General features: G+C 44.5%; 1 protein-coding gene across 1 annotated transcript in view; it reads right to left on the bottom strand.

Moving 5' to 3' along the window:
* The window catches only part of LOC142736331 (EF-hand calcium-binding domain-containing protein 6-like), a 159577-nt gene that overhangs the window by 29286 nt on the left and 104191 nt on the right, over positions 1–26100 (bottom strand). Inside the window, exons 14-16 of the mRNA XM_075849637.1 lie at positions 13624–13717; positions 12619–12743; positions 10251–10494 (exon numbers count right to left, since the gene is read on the bottom strand). Of these exons, the coding sequence (XP_075705752.1) occupies positions 10251–10494; positions 12619–12743; positions 13624–13717 (463 nt within the window). The remainder of the gene's footprint in view (positions 1–10250; positions 10495–12618; positions 12744–13623; positions 13718–26100) is intronic.

The raw sequence follows: 26100 nt of genomic DNA, 5'->3' as shown, positions 1-26100 counted from the left end.
CCATTGTTTTTCAAACTTGACCTTGGACCCCCTCTTGGAGTATATCCTATATTCCATCAGAACCTGTGAGTTAAGTGCCCCTATGATTTCTTGTTTTGAGGGTGGCTCCGCATCCAGCCAGTGTTTTGCTATTCCTTTCCTAACTTGATATAGTATTTTAGCGATTGCCAACCCTGACATCCTATCCCCCTCCAAATCTCCAACATACCCTAGCAGCATTACCACAGGATCCCATGGAATCTGTACCTCAAACACTCTCCCCACTAGCTCCAATATTTCCGTCCACAGAATCCCCAACCTCCCGCATGTCCAGAACATATGGAGGATGTCTGCTTTTTCCTCCGGGCACCTAGGGCACTTGGCATCTGCTCTTAATCCCATTTGTTTCAGCACCCACGGGGTCCTATACACCCTATGTATCAGAAACAACTGCGATCTTCGTTGTGCTACATTAATGGACAAAGTACATGTTGCTGCCAATACCGCCTCCCAGTGGTCTGTCGGAATAGGACCCACATCTCTCTCCCATATAGCTTTCACTGGTGCCATAGGATCCCCCAGATGTTCCACCAATAACCTGCGATAAACCAATGAAATTAATCCTTTTGACGTTACTGCTTTTGCAATATGTTCCAACACCCCCGCGGCATGTATTGTCATGTCCACACTGGCCGCTTGTGTCTGCACAGCGTGCCGAATCTGCAGGTACTGATAGAACATGCGGGAGTCCAGCTGAAACTCCTCCCTTATTTGCTGAAAGGATTTGAGTATGCCTCCCTCGTACAACTGACTCAATCGTATTATGCCTTGCTGCTCCCACCCCTGCATCCCTTCCAATTTACCCAATTCCCCCAGATAAGCATTCCTCCAGAGTGGTGTATATTTAGTGCACTCTCCTATCCCCAGCAATTGCTTGCACTGCCACCACACCTTGTGTATGAGAAGTAGAGTGGGTCTGGTACTCGCCATCCGTTTATAGCTGTGCGCTTCCAGTCCTACCAACGGGTTCTCCCCCCCCCCCCAGATATGATAGGATGCGCGCACTGGACCCCCATGTCTCTTCCTGCTCCCACCCCAGAAATGCTGACATTGGGCAGCTAAATAATACACCCAAGCATTGGGCACAGCCAGGCCCCCCTCCTCTTTAGGCAGTTGTAATTTCTCCAGTTTAATCCTAGGTACCCCCTTCTTCCATACTAGGTCCCTAAAAAGGTTGTGCAACCTCCTGAACCAATATTTGGGGATCCATACCGGGGAGTTATGTAGGACATACAGCACCTGGGGCATAAGGATCATTTTAATCAGATTCGTCCTACCCAGAGCCGATAGCGGTAACTTATTCCACGCCTCTACTTTGGCTTTTATCGTTGTTAACAGTGGCATTACATTAAGGGACATATAATCCTGTGCTTTCGCCGTCACCCTAACCCCCAAATACTTAAACTCCGTGACCACCGGTATCTCCACCTCCTCCTCCCCAGTCTGGATAACCCCCGGGTCCATGAGCATTAGAGCCGATTTTGACCAATTAATGAGCAATCCCGAATATTTCCCAAACCGCTTAATTAGGGCCATCACTAACGGTAGTGTGCGCTCGGTATCCGCCATGAATAGCAGCATATCGTCTGCGTATAATGCAATTCGTTCCTCCACCCCCCCATATCTCAACCCCTGAATATGTTCATGTTGTCTCACTGCGCACGCCAATGGTTCCACCGCCAACGCGAACAACAATGGAGATAATGGACATCCCTGACGCGTTCCCCGCTCCAGCGCGAACCGATCCGATAGCAACCCATTCACCCTTATCTTTGCTGTCGGGGCTACGTATAACAACTTTACCCATTTTATGTAATTATGGCCAAATCCCATTTTCTCCAGAACTGACCACAAATATTTCCATTCCACTCAATCGAATGCTTTAGCCGCGTCTAAGGACAGAATGGCTCTCCCCCCATGATTATCCGGCAGAACTTGTAAATTCAAGAACAGCCGTCTCAGATTCACCGCCGTCGATTTGGATGGCATAAAGCCGGCCTGATCTCCATGTACCACCCCAGCCACTACCTTAGCTAGTCGAAGCGCCAATACTTTTGCTATGATTTTAATATCCGCCGTCAGTAGAGAAACTGGTCTATAGGAGCCCGGGAGCTGGGGATCTTTCCCCTCTTTAGGCAGAACTACTATAGTTGCTTCGTACATTGTTTCCGGCAGCCGCCCCCTATCAAAACTATCCAAAAGAGTGGCCAATAACTGCGGTGCGAGCTCCTCCCCATATTCCTTAAAAACTTCCACCGGAAGACCATCCGGCCCCGGCGCCTTTTCACTGGCTAGTATCCCTATGGCTGCCTGGAGCTCCTCCAGAGATATGGGCTCCTCCAATGTTCCTCTCTCCTCCCCTCCCAACCTGGGAAGGTCTATCTCCCCTATATACTCTTCCATAAAATATTTCATTTTTAAAGAGGATCTGTTACCATATTATGCTGCCCTATCTAAGCGAAGAACATTATAGTACTAATAGCCCAAACAGCACTAAAGTATACTGTGTCGTTTGGCTAATGACAGTGGACAAAGAACACAGCGGAATTAATGTTTTGAGTCCGCTGCCTTCATGAGGAGAGCGCTCCGCCCGCCTCTTCCTGCCCCCTCACTAGTGACTGACAGCTATTATGTATACATGCAGAAAAACAACAGCCGTCAGTCACTGTTGAGGTGGGCGGGAGGAGGCGGGGGAAGTGCTCTTCTCATGAATACAGTGGACTCATAACTCTGAGTCTACTGTATTCTTTGATAGCTCCTATTAGCCAAACTGCATAATACTTTTTTTTATTGCAGTTAAGACTATTAGTACAGTGGACCTGTCACTTTAATATGCTGCCCTTTTATAGGGCAGCATATTATAGTGACAGATCAGCTTTAAATCAGTTTAGTTTAGCCATAACCGCGTTACAAAACAAGTTTTTTTGCCAAATCACTACAATTTGTTAAACTTGGTGCAATTATTGAAAGCATGTGGAAACCTGTTTATTGCATATACACATTGACTATCAGCACTAACCATCAGCATAGGTTCTCCAGATTATCGAATTAATCATTCAATAACTGTTTTACACAGGGGCTTAACTAGTAATCATAGGCACCACTGCAAAAGACAGAATGGGGCACCACCTCTCCAGGACCAGAATCAGAAAATGAGGTAGGGCACATTCACACGTGGCGGAATTGCTGTGGAATTCCGCTGCAGAGTGTCCGCAGTGGAATTCTCCAGTGGCCGTTTTTTGCATTTGTTTCTAAACATTTTTAGGCAAGTTAGTTCAGGCGTTGCGGAAAACTCTGCAGCGGACCATAGGCTGCGGTGCGTAATTTTCAGTCTGCAGCATAAATTGTCTGTTGCGGAGAAGAAGCGGAATTTCACTGCGGATTTCAGCCTTTGAAATGCGAAAACTGAAATCTGTGGCAAGTCCGCTGTGTTTTCTGCAATGTCTGAATTACCTGTCAAATATGCAAAAGTTGGTGCAGATTCGTTTGCGTAATTGTCCCAAATCTGCACCAACATTTGCTGCGGAAAAATTCTGCCACGTCTCAATGTGCCCGTAAGGTAATAAGGTAAGGATTATAATAGTCTTCTCTATGCCCTTTGTATTTTATTTCCCATGCTAGGCATTTCAGTGCTCTGAATTCCCTTATCCCCTGTCTGCCCCTTCTCCTCCACACTTTATAGAAGGGATTTATCAAAACTGGTGCAACAGAAAAGTGGAGCAGTTGCCCATAGCAATCAATCAAGTATTTGCTGCTTTTTTTTTAAAGCGACTTAGCAAAATCAAAATGGAATTTGCTCTCTCTTATTTGCAGTGATCACTAACTGCCCATGAAGAATATTAACCCCTTACTGCCCAAGCCTACCAGGGTAGCTTTAATTAAGTTATTCACCACTCTAGACCACCAGGGATTGTCCTCTTACACTAGTCTACCAGGGAAGATGGCATTAACCTCTGAACTAGCCTAGACCACTAGGAATTTTGGTATTACCTCTTTCACTATCCTAGACACCTGGGATTTTATATAATAAAAGGTCTACATGTGAAACCTGTCACGTAGGGTTCGTGGACCCACTGGGCCATACCGTCTTGGCGGTAAGGCAGCTGGCCAACAGGACGCAGGTCAAAGTCTGTAGTTCGTATATGTACCTGTGGCAGCTCGGACAGTAGCAAGGCAGGCTTGGCAGGAACTTGGCAGCAGGTGAACGTCAGGCGTGGAGAAGCAGGACAGGCGTGGTATACAGCACAGCACGACACTAGATCAGGATACAGATATAGGATACAGGAATAGGAACACTGGGAGCAGGAAACACTAGGAGGCCATATGCAAGACAGACTAGGAACACGCAACAAAGCTCAGGCAAAGAACTTGGGGGCTGGACCCCTCTTATAGTCCAGAGTACTCACGGGTCAAGGTTCATGAACGAGATATGGCTGTGGTGAGTAGACACGGCCGCTGGCTTCTCCTGAGGAGGAGGCTGGGGCCAGCGCTTGCCGACTCGTGGCTGTCAGGGGGAGAACGGAGCTGACAGTCGGAAGCCACGGACATTACAGTATCCCCCCTCTTACGCCCCCTCTTCTTGGTACCAGAGTGAGATAGAAACTTTTTCAAAAGAGCAGGAGTATTGAGGTTCTCCTCTGGCTCCCAAGACCTCTCTTCAGGACCAAATCCCCTCCAATCCACCAAATAAAAGAGCTTTCCTCTCACTCTTTTGGAGTCTAGGATCTCTTGAACCTCAATGGAGTCTGAAGGGCCGCTGGCGACAACCACAGGGCTAGGAGTCTTGGTGTAGCGGTTCAGGACCACTGGCTTCAGGAGGGATACATGGAAGGAGTTGGGGATCTTGAGGGTAGGAGGCAGCCGAAGCTTATAGGCAACAGGATTGATCTGTTGTAGGATCTCGAATGGTCCGAGGAACCTGGGAGCAAATTTGCATGACGGCACCCTTAGTCGAATGTTCCTGGAGGACAGCCAGACCTTTGTGCCAGGAAGAAACTGAGGTGGTTCTCTTCTCCTAGTGTCAGCCCTCCGTTTCATACGGTCAACTGTCAGCAGGATAGAGGATCGAGTCTGCCGCCAAATCTATAGAAAGTCCCTAAAGGCCGCGTCAGCAGCTGGTACCTTGGATGAATCAGGAACCGGGAGAGGTATTCGTGGGTGTTGGCCCAGGACTATGAAGAACGGAGTGTTCCTTGTGGACTCGCTGGTATGATTGTTGTAGGAGAATTCAGTCCACGGAAGCAACTGCACTCAGTCATCGTGCTGCCTAGAGACGAAGTGACGCAGGTAGTTCTCCAAGATTTGATTGATCCTCTCGACCTGTCCATTGGACTGAGGATGGTAGGCCGAGGAAAAGTCCAACTTCACACCTAGAAGTCCGCAGAGGGCTCTCCAGAGCCTCGAGGTGAACTGAACCCCCCGATCAGACACAATATGCTGCGGCAAGCCGTGCAGGCAGAAGATGTGTTGGATAAACAGCTTGGCCAGTTGAGGAGCAGATGGAAGGCCGGTCAGAGGAACGAAGTGCGCCATTTTCGAAAATCGATCCACCACCACCCAGACAGTACTGCATCCGGCAGAGAGAGGCAGGTCAGTAACAAAGTCCATAGCTATATGCTGTCAGGGAACATCTGGCACAGGCAATGGCTGGAGCAGACCAGCGGGTCTGGAGTGAGCGACCTTGTTAGCTGCACTCACAGAGCAATGCGGAAGAGAAAAGCTTAGAGAAATATCCACATACCCTAGGTTTGACCTTGGAACCTCCTTGGAACAGGAGTGCACCAGCACCAACAGAGGAGGCGTCCACCTCACGAGAACTGTAGGAAAACGTCTGGATGATGGAGGATAGAGGCTGACGTGAAGGCACTCTTCAGGGTATTGAATGCGGACTCTGCCTCAGGAGTCCACACCTTGGCGTTCATGCCCTTCTTGGTGAGGTTAGCGATAGGAGATGTTAGTGAAGAGAAGTTTGGGATGAACTGTCTGTAAAAATTAGCGAATCCCAGATGGCGTTGTATGGCCCTCAAGCCTTGAGGACGTGGCCATTCCAGGACGGACTTTACCTTTTCAGGATCCATCTTGAGACCTCTATTCGAGATGACGTAGCCAAGGAAGGGTAGCGCATCTCTCTCAAACACACACTTCTCCAATTTGGCATACAGATGATTCTCCCTTAACCGCAGCAAGAATTGACGAACAAGACTATGACTCTGATGAGTCATAGGATCTGGAGAAAAAATCAAGATGTCATCAAGATAGACCACAACTCAAACATAGAGGAGGTCACGCAAAATGTCATTAATAAACTCCTGGAAGACCGCAGGGGCATTACACAAGCCGAAGGGCATTACTAGATATTCATAGTGTCCGTTCCGGGCGAATCCAGATTAGGTTGTAAGCCCCCCGCAGGTCTAACTTGGAAAAAATCTTGGCACCACGTATACGGTGAAATAATTCTGAGATCAATGGCAATGGATACTTATTTTTCACCGTGATCTGGTTGAGACCCCGGTACTCTATACAGGGACGAAGAGAACCATCCTTCTTTTTGACTAAGAAGAACCCGGCTCCTGCCAGGGAGGAAGACTTGCGTATGAAGCCCCGCTCCAAGTTCTCTCTAACATAGGCGGACATGGACAGAGTCTCTGGCAGAGAGAGAGGATATACCCTACCACGGGGAAGGGAAGCACCAGGAACCAGCTCAATAGGACAGTCATACGCTCGATGTGGGGGAGGTGTCTCCGCCTCTTTCTAGCTGAAGACGTCCGCAAATTAAGAAAAAGGACTAGGCAATCCTGCCAATGACTGAGGCAGAGGAGGCTGAGCCGAACGAATCTGTCCCAGACAATGATTATGACACTCGGGACCCCACTGGAGAACCTCTCCAGAGTTCCAGTCCAGGACTGGGGCATGCAATCGGAGCCAAGGCAGGCCCAGCAACACAGGGTCAACGGCTCTGGGAAGGACATAGAACAACAGCAATTCAGAGTGGAGAGCCCCTACTTGGAGCCTCAGTGGTTTGGTCACAGCAATAACTGGGTCTGGCAGGAGTAGACCATCCACAGAAGCAATTATCAACAGGCTCTCCATAGGGGTGGTAGGCAATTGAAGAAGGTCCACTAGGTCTCTACGGATGAAATTAGCAGCGGATCCAGAGTCCAGATACGCAGAGACCTGATGCGTTCTCTCGCCGGACACTATGGTCAAGGGTAAGGACAATTTGGACGGAAGTCCTTTTTTACCCAAGGTTGTCACTCCTAGCAACCCTAGGCTTTGGGGCTTTTGGGGACACAGGTGCACAAGATGGCCACAGAGGCCGCAATATAGACAAAGTCCCGATGTGCGTCTGCGTTGTCTTTCCCGGGTGGATAGCTTACCCCGGTCCATCATCACAGACTCCTTAGAAGGATCAACATCTGAGGACAGCAGGGGTTGCTGCAAAGTAGGTACCAGACTAGTGGTATCTCCTTCCCGACGAGCCTCTTGGAGGCGTTCTCGGATCCGCATATCAATCCAGGCGGACAAAAGGATGAGGTCATCCAGGGTAGATGGCAGTTCTCGAGCGGCAAGTTCGCCCTTAATTTTAGGAGATAGTCCATGCCAGAATGCAGCTACCAGGGCCTCATTGTTCCATAACAGTTCTCCCGCCAGAAGCGGAAGTGGATGGCGTACTCACTCACGAAGGTGTCTCCTTGGCGTAGTTTAATCAAGGAAGCCGCAGCAGATGAGACCCGTCCAGGCTCCTCAAACACCATTCGAAAAGTCCGGAGAAAGGCTTGGAAGTCACGGGTCTCTGGTCCTTGTCTCTCCCAGATAGGGTTCGCCCATGCAAGTGCCTTGCCAGTGAGGAGAGAGATGATGAAAGCGACCCTTGCGCCATCAGATGAAAATGTCCTAGTATACAGGCTGAAATGGATCTGGCACTGGTTCAAAAATCTACGTCAGGAACCTGCGTCTTCATGAAAGCGGTCCGGAAGAGGCAAAGAAAAATGCGGGTCGACACTGCCAGGAGGTGTAGTAGGAGGTACGGCAGCTCGTGCCTCCTGCTGACTTACGAAAATGTCTAAAGCCTGGAGGAGTGGTCGTGTCGAGACTGGAGGTCCAGTAAATCCGCCCGCATCTCCTGTGATGTCGTCATGGTCTTGGATCGACCAGCAGGGTCCATGGCCTGAGCTTACTGTCACGTAGGGTTCGTGGACCCACTGGGCCGTACCGTCTTGGCGGTAAGGCAGCTGGCCAACAGGACGCAGGTCAAAATCTATAGTTCGTATAGGTACCTGTGGCAGCTCGGACAGTAGCAAGGCAGGCTTGGCAGGAACTTGGCAGCAGGTGAACGTCAGGCGTGGAGAAGCAGGACAGGCGTGGTATACAGCACAGCACGACACTAGATCAGGATACAGGTATAGGATACAGGAACAGGAACACTGGGAGCAGGAAACACTAGGAGGCCATATGCAAGACAGACTAGGAATACACAACAAAGCTCAGGCAAAGAACTGGGGGGCTGGACTGCTCTTATAGTCCAGAGTACTCACGGGTCAAGGTCCATGAACGAGGTCCGGTGCGCGTGCTGCCCCTTTAAGAGCGGGCACGAGCATGCGCGTGTACCCTACGGGATCCGGCTGTGGTGAGTAGACGCTAGCGCTGGCTTCTCCTGAGGAGGAGGCTGGGGCCAGCGCTTGCCGACTCGTGGCTGTCAGGGGGAGAACGAAGCGGAAAGCCCGCAGCCACGGACATTACAAAACTACACCCCAAAATTACCCCTTCCTTTTTGTCCTGTATTTTAAAATGGTATTTTCTGGCAGTAAAGGTTGCCACCGTACCTCTGATGTTCCTTTCACTAAGGGCCCCATTCTCTCAGTGCACAATGCCCAGTGGCGGCACAATAGCAGCCATAGCGGCTGCTACGGTGCCCATGTCGCCCGGCACATAACATAATGTTATGTGCCGGGCGCAGATACATTTGAATACTATAGGCTACAGGCCACGTCAGGCCTGCAGCCTATAAGATGCTGGGATATAATCCCTGTGCAAACCGGCATGATGACTTCACTGAATCATGCTGGCCTACGCAAGGGTCCCGATTCGAGGTTGTGGAGCAGCTCCGTCTGTCGCGGGAACGGGGCAAGGTGAGTAAAATATTTTTGGGTTTGTTTGTGGAGTTGTGTGGCACCATCTACAGGAGAATGTGTTTGTGGCACTACCTACAGTGGGCTGTGTGTGTGGCACTACCTATGGGGGGCTGTGTGTGTGGCACTAACTACAGGTGGCTGTGTGTGTGGCACTAACTACAGGGGGCTGTGTGTGTGGCACTAACTACAGGGGGCTCTGTGTCTGGCACTGTCTACAGAGGGCTGTGCGTGGCTATCTACATTGCCACTGTGGCACTATCTACAGGGGTCACAAAAGGGGCATTATGCCCTTATGGGGGCACAAATGGGGTACGATTACTGATGGGGCACTCTTATTGTGTTGAGCACTAAGGGATCATTATTACCATATGGGGCACTGTGGATTACGAGTTTCTTTAGAGGATGGGGTATATGTGGGGAGGGTGCTGGAAAAGTGAGAAACCAACATGTCTGTGTGGCAAATTCTGCAGGGACTAAGTCATTACAGTGGTCTGGGCCAGATGGAGGAAAAAAGGGAAAGTGAACGACTGTAATCAGAGAAAACATCACCTGTGAGTCACTGGATATGAAAGTGATGTAATAACTTATATCAACTGCAGAGCTCCTGTGTATAACTGGCATCTACCACTATATGGTCACTATATGGTGGTAATATTGGTCTTTGTATAGTGGTCTTTATTCTGTAACAGCATGGGGGTATTATTCATTTACTATGTGGTTATGGTGTGGCGGTATTATTTGGACCTTATAATGTGTTATTATTGGTCTTATAATAGTGAATTGTGTTCAATAACAGTATGCAGGTAATATTTAAACTGGTATAGTGGTATGATTTAACAACTGAATGTGTATATAGATAACTTTTTTTCTGTGAGAGGGGGGACATATGCTTTTGGTCAGCAATGCAGTTCTCTGGACACCGCCCTGCTTTCACTTTGGAGTTGAGATCCCTCAGATACTAGGTCCCATATCAGCTGCCATCCCTACTACCCTTGTAGTTGAGCCCTTGGTTTTACACATGCTCTATACTCTTAGATCTGTCCTCAACTATTATTGATGATAATTGTTAATGGTCTTTACCTTTGCACGAACATTATCTATAAGTATGTCAGAGTCACAATTCAGCTTTTTAGATCGTATCTTAAAATCTCCATCTCCTTTCTTTGGGGGGCTGATCTTTGCATTTGGATAGCATGCAGATTTGGGGGAGTATCCAAAATGTCTCACAAACTCTAGGTAGTCGAGAGTTTTGTCCTGGTTGGTGATAAATGTACTCCAAAGTCTGCGGATCTCCCCTCGAGTGACTCTTGGCTGAATGTCAAATCTTTAAGAAATAATACAAAATATAATATAGGAAAAAGTCAAATAAAATAGAAAGTATATAATCTAAAACAGGAAGTACTGTCATTTAACAGTTGTGATTGTGCATAGTTTAGATACATGTATTGCTTGAGATTTTTGGTTTGTGTTAGCATGTCACATGAAGTTTCTGACATTGTATATTATATAAATACGAAGGCTTTTTATGTGCCTGTATTATGGACACAAGACCTGGATCTCACGCCGTTCGTGAGAACCAGAGTTAGAGCCCCATAGAAGCCTAGGGTGCTCTAACTCCGGTTCTGATGAACAGCGGGAGGTACGGGAGTTGCGTCCGCAATACAGACACAAAGAAACACCCGTATTACACTCTTGTGGAAGCAGCCTTAGCATTATAATGGCAAAAAATTAATGGCCTATATTCACTAAGAATGTCATATTTTACAATTAAATGAGATAGTTGGGGTAATTTGTGCCAAGTTTATTAAAAGGCATATATCTCTTAATAAATGTGGCGCATTTTGAACTGTCTGACAAAATTTAGGCCATATTTACAGATTTTTCTCAATAATTGTGGCTAAATTACGTCTTCTTGGAAACCAAGTCCCCTTTTCTTGTCATTTTCCAAATTTAGCAAACAACGAGAGAACTTACAAATTTTGACACATATTTATGCCTTTTTTTGGTGCAGTTTGCGCCAAAATCTGGAGTTAACTTCACAATAAATGTGGCCCACGTCTGGAATATTTTCAATTAAGTAAACCACAAGACTAAAAGTATATTATGTAGCTAATATAGGAAAGGTAAAGGGATATAAGATTATATCATAGTTTTAAAAGGGACTGTATCTTAAGAAAGTGACATAAAGAGAACCTTTCACCTCCCCATACATGTGCAGCATGTAATGGGGAGGGCTGCACAAACCCTGGGGCACTTAATTTTTTTTTTCCTATCCTCCTCCGTTACTTAGATATCGGTGCCGTTATATTTGGGCACAATATTTAAATAATCCCCTGAACTGTCAAAGGGGCGGTAATTGGCAAGGGGGCACGTAACATGGCTGTGACACTGTCCAATCAGCTACGAACAGTGTCCCAGCAAGACGTGGAGATCGGAGAGCGTGTGCACAAGGCAAAAAAGGAACAGTATATATACAGATAAGGCTTTATATGCATCTCCCCTGTCACTCCCTAGTCTCTGGGGTAGGTGGCTGTAATAATCCTTGTCATTTCCCTCTCAACTGACTCCAAATAGACAATAGAATAAGGAAGAGTTTGCTAATAATATGGCCACCCCAGAGAATTAAAAAAAATAATAAATAAAGTTTTCAACATTAAAAAAAAAAAAAAAAAGAACAAACACATTATTTCTCTTCTACAAACTAACATTTTTATTAATGAAGCTAAAACGAAATATATGAGACATTCCCTTTAATGCATACCAGAGTATTAATAATAACCCAGAATATATCTAAAACTTGAATACATTTCTTCTCAGATGCTTTGTAAGGGCTCATTCAGACGAGCGTGTAACTCGTCTGTGTGACGGCCGTTAAAACAACGGCCGTCACACGAACGCATGTATTTGAATGGGGCTGTTCACACGGCCATTGTCTCAACGGAGCGTGTGAAGGGTCCGTGGAAAAATAGGACATGTATTTTTTTCACACATCCCGCCATAGACTCAAGTCTATGGGGAACCGTGATAACGCATCCCGCACGGTTGCACCTTGGATGTGAAAACCGTTAGTATTTCACGTCCGAGGTTGAACACGCTCGTCTAAATGTAGCCTTAGACTTAATACTTTTTTATATTGATGTTTCCAGTCCTGAAAGGATTTTTTTTGTGAATTAAATTCATAAACTATTAGGAAACATTTGCTATCTGAGGGAATTTAATTATTTGTAAGAAATTTTAATGACTGATATAGGATCTGTTTGTATAAACATAACATTCTAATGTCAGAACCTGGCGATTATACAGAGATTAGTGACACTACATATCCATTCCTGCAGATGTAGTTTGTCGCAGATTCCTTTAGCAATAACGTACTAAAATAGTCCAGTCATTAATGAAGTACAGTAATTAAGCATCTCTCAAACTTCCTATGTATATGTTTGACACATACCGCTTTAAAAGGAAGAACATAGCGTCCTGAGTTAGTCGTCTTGAATTCATTTCATCCAGATCCTCAAATTCCTTCTCTACTGCTGCATAGTTCTTATGAATGAAGCTTCTAATAATCTTAAACAACTTTAAAAAAAAAAAAAAAAAAAAAAGAACATTATCTATCATGGCTGCAGTTAGTGTCGATTGATTCTCACATGTCGTTTTCTGGTGGAGATGCTGGAGCAAGGAAAAGGTGAGAATTTTTTTTTTTTTATTTCAAAATACTGTCTAGTACAATTTATTGGGACACTCTGTCTGGCACTCTGATTTGGGGCATTCTGGCATTAAAAAATCGCATCAGGATGTTGCATTAGGCCCTGATGCTGCTTGGAGTCAGGACCTGGTATGAGATGCGCGGCACGCTGAGGGAGTTGAGGGGACATGGAGGGTAGAAGAGGAGCCGTGAGGAGCAGTGTAAACGTATTTTTAATTTTATGTCCATTGAGAACTGGGGTATGATTGGTGCATGGCTGTGGTCGTTGCATCACAGAGCCAGTGGGAAGATGCAACAGATTTATTAAGAGGCGTGCGTCATATCTGAGCAGATAGCTAAGCTTGGTGTTTCATAGTAGATCTAATCCATAGATATAAATTATAAATTTCTAGTTGTCTGCAGCCACCACTAGGGGGAGGTAAGGGCTTACTGCATACTGTTTATAAATTGAATTCAATAATAACGCAGTATGCAGTAAGCTCCTAAACTCGCCCTACTGGTGATTGCAGGCAGCCATAATGTTATCATTTAACTCTATGGCTGTGCAGGAACCCTGTATTAGAAAAACTGAGCTCTGCCTGCTATTTAGAAAGTAATCAGCACAGAATGTTGGACGTAAAATAACATTGTGTAAAAACGTAGTCTTCACATCTACTAGAAATCTGTAATTACATATCATGGTCAAATATATATTTTTCTCACATATATTCCCAGAACCCTTCTTCTCACAAGAAGATAATTAATATTTACTTGTTCTGGTGTTCTCCCAAGTCCATGCTCCTTATCCTCTTCAAATGCTGAGCTTCCTATGGATCGTTGGTCAAAAAGACTTGGCACCCCTCGTCTACGAAGAAAGAAAGAAAAATTTTAAGACTCATAAAATGGAAGACACTTTATACTAACTAATAATATAAGAATAAAACAAAAAAAGTGTATAAAATATCTAAAAATACAGATTATTTAGCAGCTGTCAATATGGCATTTCAGAACTTCATGAACTATTAATAATAAGGATACTATATATACAAAGTGTGTGCTGCTCTTAAGGGCCGAATACCAGAAAAACAAGGAATTCATTTTAAAAGTTTTCACCAGAAAGCTGAGTCAGTGCAACAAAATCTGCAACATAATTTTGTAGTAAATAATGTCTTCACATGCATCAATATACTTTGATGATGTGATTATTGTTTCATGTGGAAATAGATGGCTGCCACAAAAACAATAATAACCTTTATTTATATAGCACGTGCCCCGGGGGCTCCACCATACAGGGGGCTTTGGCTGCCTCCATCAGGGACAGAACACCAGCCTTGTATATACCTACCCATAAGGGTTTTAAAAACTGCAGTGATTTTACAAAAATCAAAGCAATACTGCTGCATTTTTGCCACAAAACCACAACTAAGGGGTGATATCACAGTCACATGATCAAGGTCCTGAACCTTAGCACTGCAGATGGAGGAGGGATAAAACTAGTAAGCGTGTAGTGTGTCTGTGTAGTGTGTGAAGTGGATGTAGTTGTTATGTCTAATGAAGACCCCCAGGTCCGCCATCTTTGTGCACCTATTAAGCCCTGCCAGACACAGGGCTTAACCGGTTCCCGACTGCTGGCTGTGTATTTATGGCCGGCGATCAGGGTCCTTAACCCCTTTAGGACACAGCCTGTTTTGGCCTTGTGGACACAGATGATTTTTTCAAATCTGACATGTGTCACTTTATGTGGTAATAACTCCAGAACGCTTTTACCTATCCAAGCGATTCTGAGATTGTTTTCTCGTGACATATTGTACTTTATGTTAGTGAAAAAATTTGGTCGATAAATTCAATATTTATTTGTGAAAAACGTCAAATTTTAGCAAAAATTTGCAAAAATTACCATTTTTCTAAATATAAATGTGTTTGCTTGTAAAACAGATAGTAATACCACACAAAATAGTTACTAGTTAACATCCTCCATATGTCTACTTTATGTTTGCATCATTTTTTTTCACGTACTTTTATTTTTCTAGGACGTTACAAGGCTTAGAACTTTAGCAGCAATTTCTCATATTTTCAAGAAAATTTCAATAGGCCATTTTTTCAGGGATCAGTTCAGTTCTGAAGTGGCTCTGAGGGCCTTATATATTAGAAAGTCCCCATAAATCACCCCATTTTGAAAACTGCACCCCTCAAGGTATTCAAAACCACATTCAGAAAGTATTTTAACTCTTTAGGTGTTTCAGAGGAATTAAGGCAAAGTAGAGGTGAAATTTACAAATTTCATTTTTTTTGCCGAAATTAATTTGTAATGAAAAAAAAAGCTGTAACACAGAAGGTTTTACCAGAAAAACGCAACTCAATATTTATTACCCAGATTCTGCAGATTTTAGAAATATCCAACATGTGGCCCTAGTGTCCTAATGGACTGAAGCACAGGTCTCAGAAGCAAAGGAGCACCCAGTGGATTTTGGGGCCTCGTTTTTTTGGGAATATATTTTAGGCACCATGTCAGGTTTGAGGAGGTCTTGTGGTACCTAAACAGTCGAAACCCCCCAAAAGTGACCCCATTTAGGAAACTACACCCCTCAATGCATTTTTGTAGGGGTATAGTTAGCATTCTGACCCCACCGTTTTTTTGCAGAATTTAGTGGAATTAGTCTGTGAAGATGAAAATCACCTATTTTTCTGTGGAAACATAGAATTTTTTCATTTTTACAAGGAATAAAGGAGAAAAAGCACCCCAACATTTGTAAAGCAATTTCTCCCGATTACGGCAATACCCCATATGTGGTCGTAAACTGATGTTGGGACCCACAGCAAGGCTCAGGAGGGAAGGAGCGCCTTTTGGATTTTGGAGCGCAGATTTTGCTGGATTGGTTTTCAGTGCCGTGTCGGAGATGAGCCGACATCATCAGCGGTGGATATCAACTGTATGTTACAGCTGACATCCACTTGTAATGGCAGGAACCAGAGCTAGCTCCGATCCCTGCCACTAACCCCTCAGATGCAGCGATTGGATCCAATCACTGCATCTTTGTGGTTGCTAGCAGATCGGCAGCTGTGCCCTGCAATCGCATGACTGCCGACTGCTATTATGACACCAGGAGACCTAACAATGACCTCCTGTTTGCCATTACGGAAGCCGATTATGCCCCGTAATAGGTAGTGCAATGTATTAGAAAAAAAAAATCTGACAGTTGGACATTCAAGTCCCGCAGTGGGACTAAAGTAAAGTGTAAAAAAAAGTGAAAAAAAAAATTTGAAAAAAAGTTGTAAAAAATATAAAAATTTTAAGTAATAAAATAAAACACAATCGCCCTTTTTCCCTTATCAAGTCCTTTATTATTGAAAAAAAACAAAATAAACCATACATATTTGGTATCGCCACGACCGTAACGGCCTAAACTATAAAAATATTATGTTATTTATTCCACGCGAAAACGGCGTAAAAAAAAACGTAAAAAATGTTGCCAGAAATTCTGTTTTTGGGTCACTTTTCCCTACAAAAATTGAAATAAAAAGTGATCAAAAAGTCGCATGTATCCAAAAATGGTGCCTATAAAAACTATAGCTCGTTTCTCAAAAACCAAGCCCTCATACAGCTCCGTCGACGAAAAAATTAAAAAGTTATGGTTCTCACAACATGGTGACAGAAAAAATACATTCTTTTTACAAAACTAATTTTATTGTGCAAAAAGTTGTAAAACATAAAAAAGTGCTTTAAATTAGGTATCGCCGGAATCGTACGAACCCGAAGAATAAAGGTAACATGTAATTTATAACGCATGGTGAATGCTCTTCCACCCTAAAAAACTATGGCAGAATTGCAGTTTTTGGTGACCTTACCTCTCAAAAAAATAGGATAAAAAGTGATCAAAAAGTCGCATGTACCCCAAAATGGTACAAATAATAACTACAGCTCGACCCGCAAAAAAACAGCCCTCATACCACTACATCTATGAAAAAATTAGTTAAGGCTTCCATAAGTCAGGAAATAAAAAACATGCAGTTGTGCAGATCAGAGGGGAACATTTCGTCTGTTTCAAGAGGTGATTTATCGTAGCCCTAAAATTAGGGAACCAGGAAGGGGGGGGCCCAAACATATCTGCTAGAAGCGAGGGTGCCCGTATTATACCAGGACAACACTTCCTAGCAAAATTCCCCAAACTGCAAAGGTGCGGAGTGTGGAGCAAAAGGGGGATAAGTAAAGACACCGTTTATCAGTGCGACACCGGCCTGTGCAGAAATGATTGCTTCACAGCGTAACACACATCTATGGATTATTTTATTGTTTACCCCATTATTATACCCCCTTACTATGCCCCTGATGTACTCTGCCCAGCTTACATGTGCCCCCAAATTATAAACTGAAACACCAGCAATACTCAAACAAAACTACTACCAAGCAAAATCTACGCTTCAAAAGCCAAATGGCGCTCCCACCCATCTGAGCCCAAACAGCAGTTTACTTCCACATATATGGCACTGCCATAGCCTGGAGAACCCTTTTAACAATTTTTGGGGTGTGTGTCTACAGTGGCATAAGCTGGGCACGACATACTTGCCACTGAATTGGCAATTCTGGGGAAAAATGTTAATTTTTTACTTTGCACCATACGCAGCACATTTATTTATGGAAAAGACATGTGGGGTGAAAATGCTCACTACACCCCTTAATAAATGCCTTGAGGGGTGTAGTTTCTAAAATGGGATCACTTCTGGGAGGTTTCTTTTATTATTTCCCATCAGAGCCTCTGCAATTGTGAACCAATTCTGTGTAAATCGCCAAATTAGGCCTCAATTTCGCATGGTATTCTCTCACTTCTGGGCCTCGTCAAATGTCCAGGCAAAAGATTAGGGCCCTATGTAGGGTGATTCTAAAACCGGGAAACACAGCATGTAATGTCCGTGGCTGCGGGCTGTCACCTCCAACCTTCCCCTGACAGCCGCAGCCACGAGTCGGCAAGCGCTGGCCCCAGCCTCCTCCTCAAGAGACGCCAGCGCTCGCGTCCACTCACCTCTGCCGGATCCCGTAGGGTGCTCTTAAAGGGGCAGCGCGCGCACCGGACCGTATGGACGAACTTTGACCCGTTAGTACACTGGACTATAAGAGGGGTCCAGCCCCCTAGTTCTATGCCTGAGCGTTTTTGTGTATCCCTTAGTCTGTCTATGCAAATTGGTCCCCTAGTGTTTTCTGCACCCAGTGTTCCTGTTCCCGTTCCTGTACCTGTATCCTGATCTAGTGCCGTGCTTGCTATAATCGTGCTGTTCTGGATACCATGCTTGCCTGTTTCTCCACGCCTGACGTCCACCCGCTGCCTAGTTCCTGCCAAGCTACTGTCCGTGCTGTCACAGGTACCCTATATACCATAGACTGTGACCTGCGCCCTGTTGGCCAGCTGCCCTACCGCCAAAGCGGTACGGCCCAGTGGGTCCACAGACCCTTCGTGACACAGCATAATAATTAGAGAGCTGTCTTGTTATGGTGGCACAAGCTGGGCACCACATATTGGCATATCTATTGAAAAATCTCATTTTTAAAAAATTAGCTGAAAGAAAATCTATTTGAAAGAATGTAGATTTTAATTTTCATGGCCTACTTCCAAAAATTTCTGCAAAAAAATTGTCCGGTTAAAATGCTCACTATAACCCTAAATAAATTCCTCGAGGGGTTTAGTTTCCCAAATGGGGTCACTTTTGGGGGGTTTCCACTGTTTTGATACCACAAGAGCTCTTCAAAGCTGACATGGTGCCTAAAATATATATTCTAATAGAAAGGAGTGTCCAAAATCCTCTAGGTGCTACTTTAATTCTGAGGCCTGTGTTTCAGTCCATAAGCACACTAGAGCCACATGTTGGATATTTCCTAAAACTGCAGAACCTGGGCAATAAATATTTAGTTGCGTATTTCTGGTAAAACTTTGTGTTACAAAAAAAATGGATTAAAAATTAATTTCTGCAACAACAAAAAATGAAATTTGTAAATTTCACCTCTAGTTTGGTTTAATTCTTGTGAAACGTGTAAAGGGTTAAGAAACTTTCTAAATGCTGTTTTGAATACTTTGAGAGGTGAAGTTTTTAAAATGGGGTGACTTTTTGGAGGTTTCTAATATATAAGGCCCTAAAAGCCACTTCACAACTGAACTGGCCCCTGCAAAAATAGCCTTTTGACATTTTCTTGAAAATGTGAGAAATAGCTGCTAAAGTTCCAAGCCTCGTAACGTCCTAGAAAAAGAAAAGAATGTTACAAAAACGATGCCAATCTAAAGTAGACATGTGGGGGATGTTAATTAGCAACTATTATGTGTGGTATAACTGCCTGACTTACAAGCAGATACATTGAAATTTAGAAAAATGCTAATTTTTGCAATTTTTCGCTAAATTTTGGTGTTTTTCACATTTAAATACTGAATGTATCGAGCAATTTTTGCCAGTAACATAAAGTCCAATTTGTCACGAGAAAACAATCTCAGAATCGCTTGGATTGGTGAAAGCATTCAGAAGTTATTACCACATAAAGTGAAGCATGTCAGATTTGAAAAATGAGGCTCTGTCAGGAAGGTCAAAAGTGGCTAAAGAGGGAAGGGGTTAAATGAGTTGTCCGGTCTCAGCAAATGTTTTTGTTTTTTTTAAAATGTTATACAATTTTCCAATATACTCTGTATTAAAGGGGTTTTCCCACGAGAGACATTTATGACCTATCCACAGGATATTTAAAAAAAATAAAATATTTGAAGCCGCACAAATCCGGATATCAGGAGCGGTGTCACGCTGTAAAATCAGACAAACCCAGTCTGACGTAATGTAATCCTCAGAAAAAGTATGGTTGAACAGCTGCACACGTCTCCCAAATTTCAATCAATATATTCCTTTATTGGTCAAACATCCAGTAAAAAATGCAATTTTTTACTGGATGTTTGACCAATAAAGGAATATATTGATTGAAATTTGGGAGACGTGTGATGCTGTTCAACCATGCTTTTTCTGAGGATATCCACAGGATATGTCATAAATGTCAGATAGATGCGTGTCCCACCTCTGGGACCCGTACCGATCTCCAGAACTGGGCCCCCTAAACCCGTGTGTTGCGGCTGAATTAGGTAAACTCCGACTATGAAAAATGTTATATGGTCGTGAGTTACGTAAACAGCGTAACTCGCTGAGCTACGCTGTTTCCGTAAGTCTAATAGAACTTAATGGTAGTTACGGAAACAACATAGCTCGTATGCTACGCTGCTTCTGTAACTGCCATTCACTACTATTGGAGTTACGAAAACAGCGTATGGTCGGAAAACACCTCATTCAGCCGCAACACACAGCGTCTGAACGGGGTTTAGGGGGCCCTGTTATGGAGATAGGGACCCACATCTATCTGACTTATGAAATATCCTGTGGATTTCTCATGTCTGTATTGCAATTGGTCCCTTAGTATTTTTCCTGTTCCCAGTGTTCCCTTGTCCTGCCTCCTATTTCCTGTATCACGTGCTGTGCCTTGTTCCGAGCCTGTATAGTATCTAAGCCGTACCTTGTCTCGCCTGCTGGAATACTCCACGTCGGCTGACGCCTGTTATCCCAGATACCATCCCCCACGTCTGGCGCAACCCATCACCTCCAGCCCCATCTGTGACAGAGCCCTTGCCGCAATCCAGACGATCCCAGGTACCCGTGTGCTACACTCCTACCATAGACTTTGTGTGTAGACTGAGTTGGTAAGCTGCCTCTCCGCTAAGGCGGAGCGGCCTAGTGGGTCCACATACCCCTAGATCGTGACACAGGGTCACCTTAGCTCTCAAAAAAAATGGAACAAAAAGTGTTCACAAAGTCATATGTACCCAAAAATAATACCAGTAAAAACTACAGCTCATCCCGCAAAACAAAAGTCCTTACTCAAGGACACTTCTTTGACGCGGGCGTCTTTTTACGCGCCGTCTTTTGACAGCGAAACGCGTAAAATTACACCTCGTGGGAACAGAAAATTGTAAAACCCATTGAAAGCAATGGGCAGGTGTTTGTAGGAGTAATGGAGCCATTTTTTCAGGCGTAATTCAAGGCGTAAAACGCCCGAATTACGTCTGAAAACAGTGCGTGTGAACATACCCTTAGACATAAGGAGAGAGAACTCAATGCCTAAAGCTGCATTGATGTAGCTTGAAATGACCACACATGTCTAGCTTTATTCTGTTGTGACAAGATGGGAGAATATGTTTTGGAAATGACATACAGTATATAGATAGATACCATACTGTATAGAGTTAGGGTGCTGCAGTTTCATGCTGTATGAGGCACTTGGCCTGGCTAAAAAACATACAGTAGAGTCATTCTTCCTTGACAGCCAATAGCAAGTACGTAGAATTAGAAGAGTACCCTAATGAGCTTTATCTCCGCTTCAGTGAGCAATACGGGCGCCTTGACAAGGCCAAATGCGGCAAACCTCCCAGGCTTTTGTCCGGAGGAATGGAAGGCACTTTGCATCCCTTTAAAAAGCAAGGAGGCCTTTCCAAGTTCTGATGAGTGATGTGTATTTTGAGGGCAACCCTTGGTCATACAGAACTAATCAAGCGAAAACAATACCCAAAATTTGCCTGACAGACACCAAGTATCTCAGGACTGTATCAAAAAGATTTAGGGATTGACAAACACACAGCCAGTGCCAAAGGATCAAATCTTAAAGGTGGCAGGATTAAAATTATTTATTCATTGTTAATTTATTTATTTATGTATGTGCAAATATCCTGCAGGTGCTGAGAGGACTCTGAAAAGAGGTAGTTTTAGAGCCAGGGCTAAAATGTTGGTCCATTTAACTCATTCTTTTCCTTAAGGCGATCAAAACATTGGCATTTATGAAGCATAGGGAAGTTAAAAAAAAAAAAAAAGTATTGTAAATAATTGTAAAGAATTGGGGACTTAGTCAAGACTTTTGGGCGGAGAGGCCATTAGGGTATTAGCTGTTCAGTGTCCAGCAAATTAGCAAATGAATGTGTAAGTCAATACAAGAATAATCCCTATGTGACTTAACGTATAGAGAAACCACTGAATCTTGGCCATTTACTGCCAAGATTGCTATCTTATTAATTTTTGAAAAATACAAAAATTTTCCTGGATGATCAGCAAGAATCAGCCATAATCCTTTATCACAACTGATCTTATAACACCACATTCCAATTATCTACACCACCACACCAACACCAGCAAGTACATTTTGACCACTCACAGGATGCCTATATGGGCTCATGCTGACACATTCTGGCCCTTCCATCAACATAATACTAAAGTAACTTGGATTAATCAGAACAGAAAACCTTTTTCTAGCTCTTAATATCCAGTTTTGGTGCACATCTGCCCAAAGAATTGTGCTAATCCTTTTTGTAGTATACCCCCAGCACACCCATGTAAAAGACAGACAAACTCTATATGCTCAGATGACATTGTCTACCACTGTTACATTTAGCAACTAATTGTTGGAGTGTGATTCTCTGGATTGCATCTTTGATTTTTGCCAATCTCTTGTAGCCTAACTGTCAAATGGCTTTGCCTACGTGTTTTTTTTTTCGTCTCTACATAGTATAGGGGTAATTTATCAACCTTTCTACGTCAGTTTTCTGGTGTAGAAAAGTTGCAAAAGGGCCCATTGCGCCTTTTCGCCTTTTCATGCCACTTTCGCCACCTTTGTGGAAAGGGGCGTGGCTGTGGAGAAAGAGGTGTGTTCACAGTGGGACAACAAATTTATTATACTTTAGGCCAGAAAATTAGAGTGGAAAAAAAACTTACATTATAGTGGAAATCTAAGCCAGCTGAAGTACATTTCACCCTACCTTGCCGCTGCCCAATAAAACTACCCCCCCTCTCCCCCCATTGGACATTTAAAATGAAAAAATAAAAAATTATGCTCACCTATCGGTTTCTCTTCTCCTCTCCTGGTACATCATTAGTCCATTAGTCCTGTGCAGCTCGTACAACATAATGATGGTGGGCAGCATGAGGATAATGTATGCGATGCAGCACTAATGACATTAAAGTGCTGCACCACATATAAGGCCCTCACACCAGTGGCGTAACTACAGCTGTAGCAGCCGTAGCGTCTGCTACGGGGCCCACAGCATGAGGGGGCTCATGCCGCCTGTCGCTATCAGCCGTTATACAGCGGTAGCAACGCTACTACGGGACCCACGCCGCGGAGCCTCTAACATTTATGGGCCGGGCAGCACGGGCCCTTTCATGCCCTGTGGCGTTGCTAGCACCGGGGGGGCCCCAGTGCTAGTGACAGCCACCCCCTCTTGCAGTAATTGTACCTGCGTCTATTGCAATAATTGTACCTGCGTCTATAGCACGCAGGTTCAAATACATGCATTAGTGCTGAATGGCCGGACACGTTCCGTGCCCGACCATTCAGCGCCTTACAATGACGCGGATTGGCGGGACAAAATGACTTGCCCCGCTATTCAGGGCCTTTCAACGACACTAGCGGCGTGATGATGTTGTCGCGCCACTTCCATGATTGAAAGGCGCTGATTGAAAGGGCAAGTCATTCTGCCCTGTCAATCAGCGCCTTTCAATGACACGCCGCTTGTGTCATTCAGCTCTAGCAGAACTGCTCAGAAGAGAGCAGATCTGCATTGCCATCGGACGGTGCGGAAACGGGATCAGGGTGAGTATGTAAAGTTTTTTTTTTTTTTCTACTAAAACTGTGAATGGAATTATCAACAGTTGGGGTTCTATCTACAGGGGGGGTCTATATGTGGGAATGTTCAGCACTATATGCAGGGGAAGCTATAGGTAGGACACTATCTATAGGGGGAGCTATTTGTAGGGACTATCTGTAGGGGTGGGCTATATGTGGGACACTATATACAGGGGTGGGTTACCTGTGGGGCACTATCTGCAGGGGGGCTATATGTAGGGAACTGTCTACAGGAGTGGGCTATATGTGGGACACTATATACAGGGGAAGCTATATGTGAGGCACTATCTACAGAGGTGGGCTATATGTGGAGCACTATCTATAGGGGGAGATATTTGTAGGGCACTATCTACAGAGATGGGCTATATGTGGGACACTATATACAGGGGTGAGTTACCAGTGGGGCACTATCTACAGGGGGGATATATGTAGGGCCCTGTCTACAGTGGTGGGCTATATGTGGAGCACTATCTATAGGTGAAGCTATATGTAGGGCAGCACGGTGGCTCAGTGGTTAGCACTATTGCCTTGCAGCTCTGGAGTCCATATGTGGGCACTAACTACAGAGGTCTGTATGTGGGGCACTATCTTCAGGGGCTTCTATGTAGGGCACTATCTACAGAGGCTCTATGGGGGTCACTATCTACAGGGGGGCTATGGTGGCACTATCTACAGGGGGCACAGTGTGTGTGTGTGTGGGTCAGTGTATGGTACTATTATAATCAGGGACACAGTGTATGGCGCTATTATATTTAGAGGCGTTGAGAATTTTATCTTCATTTATAGGTGCAGAAATGTTTTAAAAGTGAGAAGCTGAAGACATCTGAGCGGAAAACTGCGGAAATGGGTTATGGCCGGGAGAAATCCATCATAGAGATCTGGACCGGAGGGAGAAGAAAAGAGAAAAAGAACTAGAATCTGAGATGTCACCGGTAAGTCACTTAATGTAAATGTTTATTCTGCCTCTAATCAGTACTGTAGTCACTAAATGATCTGCAGCGAGATGATCGGTGGTATGATTTTTTTTTTTTGTGAAACAGCATCTTCCAGCATATCCTTACCATTGTTCGGACAATGCTGGTAGCTGTAGTTTTACGCCGTACAAACCTATACGGCAGGGGTTGCACTAAATTGAGCTGTATTTGTTCTGCTGTTGTATATATATATGTACTGAGCTTGGTTCTGGTGCTGTATATATGTATGAGCTTGGTTCTGGGTTATGTATTTATGTATTGAGCTTGGATCTGGTGCTGCATTTATGTACTGAGCTTTTTTTTGGTGCTGTATTTATGTACTGAGCTTTGTTCAGGTGCTGTATATATGTACTGAGCTTTGTTCTGGGGATGTAGATATGTACGGAGCTTTGTTCCGGTGCTGTATTCATGCACTGAGCTTGGCTCTGGGGCTGTATATATGTACTGACCTTGGTTCTGGTATTGTATATATGTACTGAGCTTGGTTCTAGTGCAGTATTTATGTACTGAGCTTGGTTGTGGTAGTGTATATATGTCAGAGCTTGGTTCGGGTGCTAAATTTATGTAATGAGCTTTGTTCTGGTGCTGTATATATATACTGAAGAAATACAAGGAGACACTTGGTAGTTGGCAGGTGCAAACGTAATAACTAACAGCGAATTGTAGTGTCCTCAGGGGTTACCGGGGCTAATGAGGACTAACCCTCAGGGGTTACCGGGGCTAACGTCATTAGCCCCGGTAACCCCTGAGGACACTACAGTTGTAGCTAAATATGTCGAGGGGGCTTCTCAATTTTAATCTCATGCCTGTCTGCTAGATACATTGTCGGAATACTAGAGAGTTAGTCTCAGCGTTCTGCAGCCACTGACCTCAGCCTGGACACTAACCACGAAAGGTGTTCTAAACTCATGTATTATCTACGCATTGTGCCACATTCCATTTTCTAGCAGCTCGTATTGACCATTTTAATTCAATATGTGTGGTTCCTTAGTTTGCTTATAAAAGCCTAATAAAGTATTTATTTTAATCAATTGTAAAGGATCTGACAGGCACAGCTTCTGTGTATACGCCCATAGGTAATCAGTCTGCACCTGCTTCTATGTCTGTGAGACTGACTCCATCTTCCACCACTCAGGATGGCAGGCTTAGGAGTGGGAGAGCCTATCACTGCCGGGCCAGACGGAGCTAGCTCCCGCCCTCTGTCTATTTATACCTGCCTTTCCTATTCCTCCTTGCTTGTGATTCTTCTTGTGTGGTTTCCTGGCCCTGCTGCAGCTTCTTGAACTATTTGACCCTGCTTCATATTGACCCTGGCTTACTGACTACTATCCTGCTCTGCGTTTGGTACCTCTTACACTCCTGGTTTGACTCGGCTTGTTCACTACTCTCCTGCTCTGCGTTTGGTACTTCGTACACTCCTGGTTTGACTCGGCTCGTTCACCACTCTTGTTGCTCACGGTGTTGCCGTGGGCAACTGCCCCATTTCCCTTAGCTTTGTGTACCCTTGTCTGTTTGTCTGTCGTGCACTTACTGAGCGTAGGGACCGTCGCCCAGTTGTACCCCGTCGCCTAGGGCGGGTCGTTGCAAGTAGGCAGG

Source organism: Rhinoderma darwinii, chromosome 1 (assembly GCF_050947455.1).
Source record: "Rhinoderma darwinii isolate aRhiDar2 chromosome 1, aRhiDar2.hap1, whole genome shotgun sequence".
Lineage (NCBI taxonomy): Eukaryota > Metazoa > Chordata > Amphibia > Anura > Rhinodermatidae > Rhinoderma > Rhinoderma darwinii.
The sequence above is the reverse complement of the archived record's forward strand: the minus strand, read 5'-3'. Positions and strand labels throughout refer to the sequence as shown.